The following is a 15,205-nucleotide window of genomic DNA, read 5'->3' on the forward strand; positions in this document are numbered from 1 at the left end:
GATTGGCTAGATCTCTATGTTACTGGAATTTTCTGTTTTTTTGCGGTATTTAAACCCTGCGTTTGAGCTAATTTGAGCTTGTTTGCACTTCACTCACTGCAGCTGCACTATTTTTAACCATTTGTGAGTTAGTCCAGCTACACTTTTTCCCCTTAGTAGCACTTATGTGATCACTAAGTAGTAATACTCTTAGAACTTCCACCTTTTACCCTCTTAACTCTCTCTGGCCTCTCTCTCTCAGATTATGTCAAATATGAATGGATAATTTCCTATGTTTTCTCCTGCCAGTCTGGTTGACATGGGTATCCTGAGAGAGTGTTGCAACTGCCTCATGTACATGGACAACCCTCTACTACTACTACCACTTAGGAACACAATTTGTGAGAGATGGAATTACATTAAGAACCTAGAGTTAATGCTCTCTCCCTCATAAGCCAGTATATCCGGCATTGAAAAGGTTGTCAAAACAAACATCACCTCCACCTACTCAACACACCCACATACGTGGAGGTTCTCAACAAAAACACACCCAAACAAAAGAGACCTCCGAGGCAAAAACACACACAAACTCCACTGCCCACCACACCAAACACCACACATAATCCATAGACTTGTGTTTCACAGTCACTAAGGCCTAAACATAGTCATAGGAAACTCCATTGTGAGACACACAGATGTGCCCCTCACCAGGCTGGATAAGGAGAAAGTCACGGTTAGTTGTTTGTCAGGTGCCAGACTCCGCCATATCACCCATGCACTCGTCTCTCAACAACAGGTACTGCTATGACTCTGTCATAGTCCAGGTTGGAGACTTACCTCTCTGGACTATATGAAGAGAGACACAATCAAGCTCACTGAATATGTGTCCAGGCAGGTATGTTCCTAGCCTTAAGTAGCATTCTGCTGTCACCAGAATGATGCCGCAATACAAACAGAAAATGATTGACTTTAACAACTGGCTTTGTTTCTGGTGTCATTCCAAGGGGATGCAGTACCTGACAGTCTGGGAAGAAATGATTGACAAACCACGATGTTTTGCCAGAGATGGCCTGCATCTGTTGCCCTAGGGCTTCAGGCTTCTGGTAAAGCCTCTTGCTCTCCCATAATGCAATTTTAGGCAGTGCCATAAAGTCAAAACTACTAACATGAAAATTTAATTAAAATGCAAATTAAAGGTCATGCTGCTAAACGCTGGGAGTCTAAACATAAAACTGCACTCATTGCAAGCATTCTTAACCCTGGAAGATGCTGACATTTGTGCAGTCACAAGAACCTGGTTCAAAGCTGCGGAGAGCACCCCAGCCATACTAGGTTACTCATCCTATCATACATTCAGACCCCAAACTGTGGGCAGCAAAGCAAAAGGAGGTGGAGTTGCAATATATATAAAAGACATACACACCTCCAGGCTGGTCAAACAGTATGATGCACAGGAGATACCCATGTGCAGTTAACCATTGACAAGACCCCTATTCAAATCCTAGCCCCCTTCCCCTCCATAGGAATTGGCACATATAGCCAAACCTACATCAAAGCACTACAGGAACATTTATATAACTGCAGGAATACCCAACAGGACAAAACAATCCTCCTCAAGGAAAAGTAAACCTGTCTGGTGGACATCTGCAATAATTAAATGCTATAATAAAAGGAAAAAAATGCTGTCCAGGACCAAGAAGGAGCAGCTGCCTAATTGGAAGCAATCTCTCCTTAACCTGAACAAGCAAGTAAGAGCACTAGTGAAATCCTTCAAAGCAAACTTCAAGTCCAAACTGGCCAGATCTACTAAAGACAATCATAAGGCCTTCTTCACACATGTCCACAATCTCAAAGGAAGCAGTCAAATCTGCTCAGAACTGATGGTCAAGTACACCACATACACAAATGCAGTAGATATAGCCAACCTGCTGGTAGACAGGCTCAGTGAAAACTTCACCACTCTGTCCCCCCCCTTACAGTAAATCAGGACATCTGCAGCACCTGTCCCCCTCCCCTTATCTCTAGGGAGCAAATCATCACTGCCCTCTCAATGGCAAAAAATACAGCCTCCATGGGACCTGATAACATTCCAGGCTGCATCCTACATGAACTCAGACAGGAACTTGCAGAACCATTAGTCACTCTAGTCAACCAAAGCCTGAGTACCGGCTTCATCCCAGCCGAGTGGAGGACAGCCACAGTAATTCCTTTGCACAAAGGTGGAGCATCCACTGATCCAGGAAATTATAGATCCATCAGCCTAACTAGACTGATCTGCAAGGTCATGGAACGGATTATCATGGACTTCATTAACAAGGACATTGGCAACCTCCAAACACTCGATCCCATACAGTTTGGTTTTGTCAAGGGAAGGTCATGCCTGTTAAATTTGGTTGACTTCTTTGAGACAGTCACCAAAGCCATGGACGAGGGGAAGACTGTGCACACTGCCTACCTTGACCTGGCCAGTGCCTTTGATACTATTCCCCACTTGTGTATAATAGATAAACTCTCTCAACTAGGCATCAATCTGTATGTTACCAGATGGGTAGCAAACTGTCTCACTGATAGAACCCACCTAGTCAAAATAGGGGAAGCCTTCTCAAGCAATAGACCTGTAAAGAGTGGTGTACCGCAGGGATTGGTCTTTGGGCCTCTGTTGTTTGGGATATACTTTTCTGAGGTGCAGGCCAAAACCAGTGGGCTATGGCTGACCAAGTCTGCAGATGACTGCAAGCTGGGTGCTGTCATCAATTACCCTAGTGATGTGGCCATCCTCCAAAAGTGTCTCACCTTAATAAATCACTAGTACCAGAAACATGGCCTCAAAGTGAATGCCAAAAAATGTATCATCATCCCCTTTGGGGAAATTACTCTCCCCACAAATTATCACATTAATAATGAGGTCCTAAGCATGCAATTAGTCGTGAAGGACTTGGGCACCCAGGCTGATAGCAAACTGACTTTTGACCATGATATTGCCTCCATTGTACTGAAAGCTTTCTACATGGCCCACCTCATTAGTAAGGATATCTCATCCAGGGACAAGGAGGTCAGTACCTCACAAAGCACATGCAGCAGCTGGACAGACCACAGAGGTTCCTCACCAGGAGAATCCAGAGCCTCAAACATCTACCCTATACAGATAGGCTAAAGGCCCTGTCCCTCTACTTGGTCTCATACAGACTCCTCAGAGGTGACCTCTGTTTGGCAAACAAAGCAATCTCAGACCCTGCCTTGATGAGACTGCTGTATATCCACAAGTCAAGCTCCACTCGAGTTACCCAGACATGAGACCTCAAACTGGTCTGTGACATCAACAGAACTTGTTGGCAAGAAAGATTTGTGTCCTAGAGACTCCCCCTTCTGCAGAACAGACTCCCTCAACATGTCAAGCAGAGTACCTCATTAACTTTTTTAAGCTCAACCTGGATAACTGGATGGGGAACAGAAAATACACTCCTGAGATTCCAGCTGTGTCCCTGCTAGACAGGGGCATTGTGTGCTGAGTTGTCAGAACATGGGCTAAATTCTTGGCTAAGCTTGTAAGGGTCTCAGGGGCCAATAGCCTAGTAACTTCCTATGACCCTATTATCCTATGATATAATTCAATAAAGGTGTTTAAAACAAAAAACTTATAAAGCCCACAGAATCCCTATTTAAGCATATAGTTTCTACAAAATGAAGTCAAATTAAAGTTATATCTATTTACGTAGACAAATGTTAGAAAAAATGAGTTCAGGCTCATTTGCTTGCTCTCTTCCACGTCTCAGCTGACTCTTAGAATGATCCTGCAGACAGAGGTAAGAAATAACTTCCTTAGAGTTTTATATTTTGAGGTCTCTGCAATGGTTATAGCAGGGTTTTCTGTGGAGAGCTATGCCTCTAATAAGGGCTCAAGTGTTGAAGTAGGAAATCTGTAGCTTGCTAAATCTATTTCTGTGGGCATTGTTTGGTTTAGGACAATTTGAAGATCAATGGATGGTAATTGAGATTTTGGAATTTATTAGTGGAATGGACCAGGATTAGATTGGCTCTTTCCAGATCTAAGAATTCTCAGATGAAGGCAAGTGAATAAACCAAAGAGGTATTTCTTAAAGGTAGTAGTGAATTTAGGTTTTTCTATGATAAAAAGATGTATAAAGTACTGCTTTTTTATTAAGTAAGCAGCTTAGAACAGGACTAAAGTTGGAAGTGTATTTGTATGGGGATGTTGCAGGAATTATCTGTTTGGAATTTAGAAGTTATTCTAGAGCTTGGGGGAACGTGGTCTATAAGAAGGAGAAAACTGATGCGGTGGAGGAGTATAAGGAAGTTGTAGAGATACAGCCTAAATAAGCACATGATTAGAAATGTGATCAAAGTCAGGTGATGTATTAAGATACGGAAGTGATGAAGGATGTTTGGAGGATTAACTAACAGTATGCTGAAAAGAAAATGGGGATTTATGGGATATGTAAAAAGGAAGACGAGTGGTGACTGATGACAGATTCAGCCGGACAGTCAGTTGAAGATGATGGTCAGATAGACAGCAGTGGGAGATGGGGGTTGAAGTGAGACAAATAAGATCACAAAGAGGCAGCCTGTCACCTAGAGGGAAGATAAAATGTTCAGTTCTGTTCACTTGAAGTGACTTAATGCTGCAGCTTTCTGAAGTTTTCCTTGTTGCAGGCACAGAAGTGAATAGGCTTACAGCAGTGTTTTCATTGCATTGCAGTTCTCAGTACATTTGTAAAACCAGGCAGATAAGATTATAAGATTATGATGCGGCAGCACTGAAAGGTCTGGCTGAACAGTTTTTTTCAAGCGAGATTTGTTATCAGTGGGCGTTCTCACTCTGTGTGAAGCAATGCTGTAGTAAGAAATATACAGAGAGATTCAACCTGCTGGGAATATTTTGTTTAGGTAGTAAATTAAATATTTTTGAGTAATTTGAAAAAAGAAATACCTGTTTTTGCTACACTTACACAAATTAGAAACATAAGTAGCCTGTTGTGTTCTTACCATAAAATGTGCTGCCAAAAGTTACATTTCTCTGTCTAACATTATTTAAAGTAATTATGAGAAAAAAAAAATGACCAGAGTGGAGAAAACTAGCAATATGTGAACACCTTCTACAGAGGTATTCCTGTCTTTGCATAGCAAGGCCAGCAGCTGTAACATTTCTGCTAGAGAATTAGGAAGGAGGCAGAGAGTGTAAACCTTTGTGCGGGGAACACCTGAGCTAAGGGCACTAAAGTACGGTCATAGTCCAATTCTCTTCAGACCCTATCAGCTTCAAGTAAGTTGAGGCCCCTGCTAAAACTGAGGGCTGCATTTGAGGATTCCAGCAGAAATGTCTCTCAACCCAAGTCCTCAGAACATCCTTAGAATTTAAGGTGTCAGCTTTTGGAGAGCTGGGGAGAAATGCACATCTGCCACCCCCTACTTGTCTAAGTGGTTACTATTAATAAAATCTTTTACTAAAGAGATCCTTCCGCACAACCTGCCTTTTAGTACTTTTGTCTTTGGCAATGCTCCAGGCAATTTGTCTTTTAACAAAAGACATAGCTATCTCCTGCAAACATAACTAGGATAAAGTTATCTCAGGAAGGCACATCATTTTCTCCTTAGACTTGAAAGCAAAGATTAGGCAAGCTTAACAAGAAGCTGTCACATAAATCCTTAAGCAAATATACAGCACTGCCTGTGTGTGACTGTGTGTGTGTGTGTGTGTGTGTGTGTGTGTGTGTGTGTGTGTGTGTGTGTGTGTGTGTGTGTGTGTGTGTGTGTGTTTGTATACGTGCGTGCTCGCTCGTGTGTGGGGTCAGTACCAAAAAGAAAAAAAAAACTTTCCCCTTGAAGCCAATGTAGTCCCTTACTGTTCCTTGTTTTGCAATGGAAGATAAAATAGTCAGTATGGTCATTAATACTAACACAATCCATAATAAAAGAAGAAATGGAAAACCATAAATGATAAGTCATTCCAAACGTATAGAACTTACTAGCTCCAGAATCACAAATTATTACTGAATAAAACTTTTGAAACAATAACCACTGAACAGAATATTATATGAAAAATGAATAGAAGATGGCAGAAACACAGTAAAAGAAAGATCGACTGGGATATGAAAAAGTACCTAATCATATCTAGATTCTTAATATTTAAAAATCACCATACTTACAGCTTTTGCAAATATTTTAGTAGAACACAGTAAAAGGGTCATATAGCAGTTGTACAACAAGGGCGGTGCGCCGGCGTGCACACACACACACACACACACACACACACACACACACACACACACACACACACACACACATATACGCATACACCACAAAGTCACAGATATGCATTCATTTCTAAAACACCTAAGTATTTAAAGTAAGGGGTGAATAAATATTTTCCCCATTGTACCCATACCTGTGTACCCCAGTGACACTTTCCTCCACAATTCCTTTCATCTTCTTGAATATCTCTGGATACTTCTTGTAAATCCAATGAGTCAGATCTCCACCATCATCCAGAATCTAGTGAGTGGTAAAAATGAAGTTAGTTAGTCCTAAAGCTCTATTCTCAATAGGTTTTTTACATTTAGCTGCATTCATCAAACATTCTTGCACAAGAACCATCCATTTGGCTCCAGTGGAAGACTTACTATAACACTGTTCCTACTAAAAGGGAGGTGCTTGAGAGGAAGTGCAAATAAGCAGAATATATTTAAAGTGTTCACATTAGAAAAGGATACCTGAGCAGAATGTATATGGCTAAAAAAAGTATACTAAAAATGTATGCATAATCACCTTCTCTTAGGACAATAATAAGCCATGGTCACAGGCTTTGTAAAACTAGAAGTTACACTGATATGCGAGAAATCCAAGGTCCCATTTGCCTGAGTTGGTTGTAGCTCCGATGAATGTAAAAGATCCCATGACACTTAGTGAAAAAAGAGTAGAGTTGCTTTATTAACATTTGCAGTCATTTCATGCCATACAACAAAGCTTTAAGTCAATTATTTACATTCCCAGTTATTTACAAGTTATCAATACAAAATAACTTAACTGAGCAAATCTTTTTTTTTTATTTATTTCTATTTGCCCTCTATTTCCCACCCTTTCTTCCACAACCATCATCTTATTTCAGCTAATCCATCATCCTCTTCCATTTTCTTGCAATATAACAAATTCTCACATCTTTTTACCATAGCACCCATATTGTCACAAACAGTACTTTATCCCAATTATCAATATGACATTTCTTTATTTATTAATACTTCCCATACAATATTATTCTTTTATTTATACATTTAAATCCTTCCCATCCATATTTATTTTTAAAATTTTCCCAAAATTCTTTATTTTTTTGTAATCTAGAAAACAATATTTAGTTTCTTCTTCAACACATGCAACACATTTTCTTTCCTCAGTCTCCTTATAAGCATTATAAGCAGCATAATATAATTTCTATTTATCAAGTTTTTAGTTGTTTTTCAGTCATACACTGTTGTTTATTTGTTGCCACGAAAGCGGGTAGACATAACCATTAAACATTGGTTCCTTTTCAATTGTTTTCCTCGACGGTTTTACAGGAATTAGTCTGCAGCCGTGAATACGGGCAGACGAAATCAAACAAGACCATCTGTTTTGTTTAAAAAAACAGCAAAGATCCATGCTGGATCACAGCTATTATTTTTCATTAACAACTGAAAACGGATCAGTTTATCACACATTTACTTGGTTTGTTCTTTATAGTGGTGTTGATGGCAATTCAACCTATATTTACTTTACATGGGACTCATATGTTATTGATTATGATATTTAAGTCTAGGCTGTAATTGGTCATTCTTTATGCATATATTATCAGGAGACAGATACTGTAGTATATATTTGGTTTGTCTGCCTGGCAACTGTTGATCTCCTATTGGTTTGCTAATGACTGGCCATCCTGATTTAACTATAATTTTCATTGGCCAGAGTCCTTGGTTAGCAGCTTATTCCAGTATCATAATAATTATTTTTACAACAAGCTCCAAAGAAGTGTTTAATTTTACTTGTCTGCAGCCGCGTTAGGTGGATGGACTTGTCTGTGCCCACCAGTTATATTTCACATAATTGCTTTTCTCTAAATAGAATCTGAAGTTTCCTGTTGTTGAGTTACAAGGAACTGCTGCCATTCATTAGGGTTGATGTATTACTTACACTGCACTAATCATCTAATCTCTATCTATAAAGTCTTTAGTTGTTTTTCAGTCATATACTATTGCTTATTTGCTACCCCGAAAGCGGGTAGACATAACCATTAACACTGGCTCTTTTTTAACTGCTTCCCTAACGGTTCTACAGGTATAAGTCTAAAGCCATGAATACGGACAGACAAAATCAAACAAGACCATCTGCTCTGTCCATTAAAGCAGTAAAGATCCATGCTGGATCACAGTTATTATTTAGATTACCATCGGAAAAAGGATTAGTTTATTAAATATCAACTTATTTTGCCCAAACTGCTCTATGATCTGAAAACTCTGCTATCTGCACTTCCCCTGTTATTTTTGCAGGTCTTTAGAGCAAACTATATAATCAATTTCAGTCTGAAAAATTCCCCTTTTATATGTCCATTCTCTGTGTTCTTTCTTACTTATCTCCATGTTTTATTAATTCCCTTAACATCTTAATATCCCATGTTATTTTTCTCTTTTCTTTCCTCAAGTTACAGTTAAAATCTCCTACCATCATTACTGATACATTTACTAACATTTTTTAAATCAAGAACCTATTTTCTCTGTACTGTATTAGTATACACAAAAATTGCTATAAATTGTATACATTTCAGTCTCATTCACATATCAGTACCCTTCTTGGTACTAGTATTGTTACATCTAGAATTCTACATTCCACATTTTGCAAATATCCCCTGTTCCCAGAGACAATTTGTTTACCCAGGGGATTAGTGAGACTTTTATGATTTTTGGGTATGACTACAAATCTCGCATCCTTGGGATTATTAATATGTAACTGTCTGACATCTGAAACAGACAAAAAAAACCCAAATCTTTCCCCCGTCTCTAGCTCTTCCAGTAGTTTATCATTAAATTCACAAGCAGGGTTATTGGGCAATTCCTCATAAACACCATTGTCCATAAGTAAAATTTTAGCCATGTTATTATATTAGTCTCTAGAAAGAATCACCCAATTGCCCCCCTTGTCAGCTTGGGTGAACACATTATGTTTATTAATTGGTCGTAAATGTTGTAACTCATCCCATTTACTTTTATTTAAATTGTACTTTCTATTTACCATTTTAATTCTATTATATTTCATCTCAAGCTGTTTACATAAAATGTTTTCAAACATACAAATGCTAGTTGAAATTCTGGGAGGAAAGATTAACAGGTGAATAGGGTACTGGGTGCCTGAAGTTGCCATACCCACAATAAGTAAAGCATGTCCCCACATTGACACTATCTTCAGACAGATCAACATTATCACCCATATCACAAAAATCATTCTCATACATGGATAAGTTAAGCAAAGAGTCATCAGTGTCACTGAAAGTATTATCACATTGACTTGTATTACTTTCTTGAATGTCTGTACTTCTATCATGATTTTTAAAGAATACTTTCAAGTGCAACTTTTGGCAAAAGCGAATAACCTCCAACGTAAGGTCTGCCAGACTTGGGAAACAGGTAGAGATGAACTTCACCCCTTTATCTAATAAAAACTCAGTGTCTTCATTTACGAGTAAATCGGACAAATTAATGATTTTTAGATTAGTACAGTACTTCTGAGCTGTTTCTTCAGTCATATGACTGTTGTGGACATTCAAATTCCATTCCCCTTTGTGGTTACACACCTCTTTGTCTGCATCTGCTCCATTGGAAGTTAATTTCTCCTTTTCCTGCTCTTGCCGCCTGTATTGGCATTTTCCTGCCATTTGTGACCACGGCCTGCAGATTGTTGAGGTGCTCCTCATTGCCCAAATGAACTTGCTTATTCCTTGTTTAGTTCCTCAAAGGAAACACTCTTTTTGCCACTGGATGCTGTTTCTGTAGATGAAACAGATGTATCGCACTGATCTCACATTCTCATGTTAGCCTGCCAACCAATAGTTCTCCCCCTCTTTGGTTTACGCTGCCAGGCGAAAATGAGATTACTATTGTAATCAATTATATCACGCTCCAATTTGTCCTTCTTGTGGAGCATCACAGTCTCTTCCGCCTCGCCAACCCTGGATTTAATGTCTTTCATGTTCCCGATTCACAATTGTTTTGAATTTGAAGGCAAGTATTACCTACAGAAGGAGGGAACAACAATGGGGGCTTTTTATGCCCCTACTTATGCCACCATTTTTATGAATTATTTTGAAAACTCATATGTTTATAATACAGAGTTTTTTCAGTCACAGAGTAATCATTTATAAGAGATTTATAGATTATTTGATCTTTGTATGTAAAAGTAATATTCTGGAATTCCATGAATTTATGTTAGATTTAGAAAGAAATCAGTTTGGACTTGAATTTACTTTTCAAACATATAGGGAGATCATTCAATACTTGGACCTTGAATTCTTTGTGGTGGATGATTGTAGGGTACAGGAAACAGCGGTAAACAATTTTTTAAGGGCATCTAGCATGCATGCCCCCCATCTTTTGGCATCTTTGCCTTATGGAGGATATTTGCAAATAGCCACTAACACATATGACAAATCTAAGTTGGGGGAAGAGTTCAGTAAGATTAGGTCAAAATTAGCCTGCAGGGTATATTCGGAGGAAGTTTTGAGTATCGCAGAAAGCAAGGTTAGAAATAGATTTGCAGGGACTGGCACAACACACAGAGGATGTGGTTTCGTGGGATTTGGAAGATGAAGTAATAGTAACAGTACAAGGGACAACGAGGATACAATTTTTTTCATGAACAGGTATTCTCCTTTTTCTGACGTACTCAAAGGGTTGGTGGATAGATTTTGGCCCATTATTTCTAATGATGACAGTTTGTATGGTTTGTTCCCCAATAGGGTCACTTTTTCTTATAGTAGGTTTCTGAATTTGAAGGTTGCTGGCAGAATGGTAGTTGCCCTCGCAAGGGGAGTTTCCCATGTGGCAGATGTAAGGTCTGTAGCAAGATCAGAAACCTAGATGGGGTTAACATCAATGGTAGAATTTATAAGGCATATGAAGAATTTCAATGTGATTCCTGTGGAGTGGTCTACATTATTGGTTGTAGCTGTTCACCTATCAAATGGTATGTGGGACAGAATAGGAGGAAGGTGAAACAGTGCATCATGGAACATTTGGGGGACATTAGGAACAGCAGGTTGGAGAGTCCAGTAGCACAACATTTTTAATATGCTCATGGTAATTCTGATATTAACCTGTTCTTTAGTGTGTTGGCCAAGCCCCATTTTTGTGAAGGTGAAGAGTTTTCGGGAAAATTAATGGCATTAGAAATGAAATTAATAATTAATTTCAGTACCTTGCAGCCAAGGGGATTAAATCAGGAAGTGAATTTAAATGTGATTTAATTACAATGGTTCAGGGTAGTGTATGGAACAAATTTGTACTTAATAATGTTGTTTTGTCAGACGATGTCCCTTTAATAAATTACTCAAGTCAGTCACATTAATCAGTTTTGTAATAGCCGATACTGCTGCTACTTAGCTCGGACAGAGCTCCTCTACACATACAGTTGTTGCTGGGATTCAGCTACAGAAACGTTGCAAGAAACTGTTAGTAAAATGAAATGTTTATTTACCAATACACATCTTCACATCCAAGGTTTACGCTTTCATCTGGATATCGTCCAGACTTCGTAGAACCTGCTAGTAAACATTACCATTTTCCTTTTTCCATTTTACCATAATCTTAACAGAAGTTCTTTCAACTTTTGTTAATAATGAGGAGCCTCATCATTATTGGGAAAGACCTGAATCATTTATCTTTTTACTTTGATACCGTTGCCACTTATTCCAACAACCAAATAGGCAAAGATAGTAGCCTAACAGTGTATCTTTAACATTCTCATTAACAAAAAGTTACCGAAAGAACTTCTGCTAAGATTTGGCGCCAAAATGGGCTTAAAATGAGAATGTTTACTGGCAGGTTCTGACGAAACCTGACAATCCGTATCAAACAGCATAAACCTTGATGTGCAGGCGTAACAACAGAACCGTTTATAACGGTTTCTTGCAACGCTTCTTGTAGCTGATCGCTGCTGTAATACTGTCGAGCATCTTTAACATCTCGGCTTGGATTGTTTAGTTATTTTCACTTTTTATCCTTCAGTTTTGTAATAGCACAATCTTAATTGAATTCAGTTAATGAATTGTACAAAACTAAAGCCATATGGTCATTCCTTTGAAGGAGAAAGCTGAGGTACCGGATGCACCAATAATTTCGTTCATTTTATTTCACTGTGTTCCATGTTTTTCTGGTCTTGGTTGTTGGTGTTTTTTTCTACCCTCCCATACTGCCTGTATTTCTTTCCCTTTTTCTTTATTACAACTGGCATCTAGCAAACAAATAAACATGTTTTTTAATTTATTTACATCATTCCACTAACACCAAACCTCTTATATTACCTCTAATGCTATTCACATTTAAAACAAAAATTCCTATATCCTTTTCCTTTTTTGTGTTTTAATTCTATGGGCAGGATTCACAAAGCCTCCATGTAAGAGTTACAAGGCTTACACGGAGGCTGCAGTTAAACAGTGTGACGTCAGCATGTCATGCATATGCATGAGAACAGCGCTGAATCACACCTACAGAGCTTACACGGGTCCGTGGAAGACAGTAGGGGAGCATGTCCGTGAGGCCAAGCCACCGCAAACGGACACGCCCCTCAGAAGAGTAAAATTCCAGTATACCCCATGACCAGGGGAGCCCGTGTAAATGTGAATAAATACAACACAACATATGCCCCCACAGACTACGTAACATAAAATGTACACATAGAACATCTTATAATTTTTTTTTAAATTGTAAAGATGTTTGCCCGTGAGAGTGTGTAACTGGATCGCCTTTTAGCACGGGCGTGCCGACCAGCTTAGCCACAGTTATCAGTCAGTGGAAAAGCATATAAGAACTAAATATGCAAAAGTAAGCCAGAAGCAATGGCGTAGGCAGTACAGGCGATGGGGCTGAAGAGCTGGCAGTCATGGTTCGAGCACCATAGTCAAGGTACTGAACCACTAAGCCATGACAGTTGCACTTAGAAATGCAGCAATAGCATATATATAGGAATGAATAGAAAGAGGAGCATGACAAAGCAGGTTTTGTGAAGCTGATACAATTCCAAAATGGCCAATCACAGATAAGTGGAAAATGGCATACATAAAGCTCGCATGGGCGGAATACACAGCATAACCGATTGTAGAACTGACTTGCAGCCAGAATGTCAGGTGTAGGTGAGGGTAGTTGCTTTCAAGCACAGAGGTGGGGCGTTGAGGAGTCCAAATATATGGTTTGGCTCCTTGTCCACACAAATCATGAGGCCCAACTCATGCCTGGTGGCCAGGTCCTGTGGGGAGCATATAGGGCTGAGGCGTGGGACTGGTTGGCTCATGATCTCACCAGTGCCACAGGGATACCAAGGACTTGTGAGCAGGTCCGAGTCACCACCATCACCCGGACTTTGAAGAGATGGAAGCCAGGACCAACTGGAACCGCTGATCCAGGAGGTCCGCAACCTGCCCAATGCCTTACTTGCACTGGGAGTAAGTTACATGCCAATTATTTATGTAAGAAAATTAACCTAGGCTGATATTATGGAGATGTGTATTCCAATATTACTTTATTTATATTACAGCTGCAGGTATCTAGTTCTGCGAACACGTAGAAGCCTATGGCGGGCGAGTAGGCTGGCATGGTTGCGCCACCAGAGCAGGTCAGTAATCCTCTCCCCTGTAACTGTAAATAAAATATATAAGTATGACAGATTAGCAAAAGAGTGCAGTGTAGTCACTAAGTAATAAAATGTGCAAGTAACAGTGTAAGAGGGTTTGCAAGTATTGCTTGATTACAAAAGTGTGATGCAGTGCCCTGTAATCCAAAACAGAAAAAAAATGAAACAAGTCTGAAATAAAAGTCTGAAATAAAAAGATGTCCCCACCTGTAGTATAATAGTACATAACCTGCAACGGGCTGAAAAGTACAGCTGCTATGACTGAGTAAACTGCGTGGTGAAATATATCCCTGTTGAAATGCAGAAACATGAGCCAGAAGTGAGACTGTTGGGAAAAGGATTGTTATAACTACAGGTAAAACATGTCAATAAAGCCCTAGAATTAAGTACCATCCCCTGAATTGTAAAAATAAAACAAGTGACAGAGTGTGAGAAAAGAGTTATGAATCCATCAATAAAGTAGCCTAATAACTCCTGAATAAAAGTATACTGCAGTCAGTACAGAATGAAATAGAATGTGACTAGCAAGAACCAAAATAAAGGCAAAATGTGTTGAAAATGTTACATTGCAGACTGGAATGTATCCCAAAATCTGGATATGTTGCTCTCAGTCTGCAATATGCAGATAGTATGGTTGTCTGAAATACCAAACATCCCACAGTTGTCTATAGCTATATAAAGCAAATGCCTAGCAGGACAGGATGTAGCTGAGGAACAGGAGCCAAAGACATGAATAATGTATGAATAAAATGAAAATGTATACTGATGTAGCAGTAACATTCCTATCACCAACTTGAAGTAGTTATCACATAGGAAACTGTAGGCAGAGACTGGTAGTAGTGTATATATCTGCAGCTATTAGAAATGTACAGCATATGTATTGGTATTTGGAAGTTGTTAATTAGAATTTTCTTCACTCCCTACCTTTATAACCATACATATGATCCATTCCACGTGAAATTGGTATGTGCAATCACAATTAACACCCTGGACATTTTGTCCTGTTGGTTCATACATAGTTGCATATACGTTTGATGCATCTGCCCTGTTCATTCATCCAAAACCTGATGGCCTGTTGCCATCAATCCAACCCCTGCATGTTGTTGGACTAGTGTATTGCTGTTCAAAATATGCATGTGTTATCTTTGCTGTTCAATGGTTTTTAATATCTGGGTTGTTTTGGTTAATGGGAATACTAATGCATGCTGTTAAGCAACTAATTGTGAATGGTATTGGCCATATGCGTTACTAACCCAAAACTGTCATGACATAATGCAAAACATGAGGGCTGACAGGGAGAGGCGGGTTCCAGCGGACCCACCTCTCCCCTCCTCAGCTGGCTAGT

General features: G+C 39.3%; 1 protein-coding gene across 4 annotated transcripts in view; it reads right to left on the bottom strand.

Moving 5' to 3' along the window:
* LOC122806453 (S-adenosylhomocysteine hydrolase-like protein 1) overlaps positions 1–15,205 on the bottom strand; it is a 909,608-nt gene that overhangs the window by 263,475 nt on the left and 630,928 nt on the right. For all 4 annotated transcript variants that reach the window (XM_044076911.1, XM_044076910.1, XM_044076908.1 and 1 more), the window contains exon 7: positions 6,383–6,489. In XM_044076911.1, coding sequence (XP_043932846.1) covers positions 6,383–6,489 — 107 coding nt within the window. The remainder of the gene's footprint in view (positions 1–6,382; positions 6,490–15,205) is intronic.

This window comes from Protopterus annectens, chromosome 7.part0, assembly GCF_019279795.1.
Source record: "Protopterus annectens isolate FY-2018-M chromosome 7.part0, PAN1.0, whole genome shotgun sequence".
Lineage (NCBI taxonomy): Eukaryota > Metazoa > Chordata > Ceratodontiformes > Protopteridae > Protopterus > Protopterus annectens.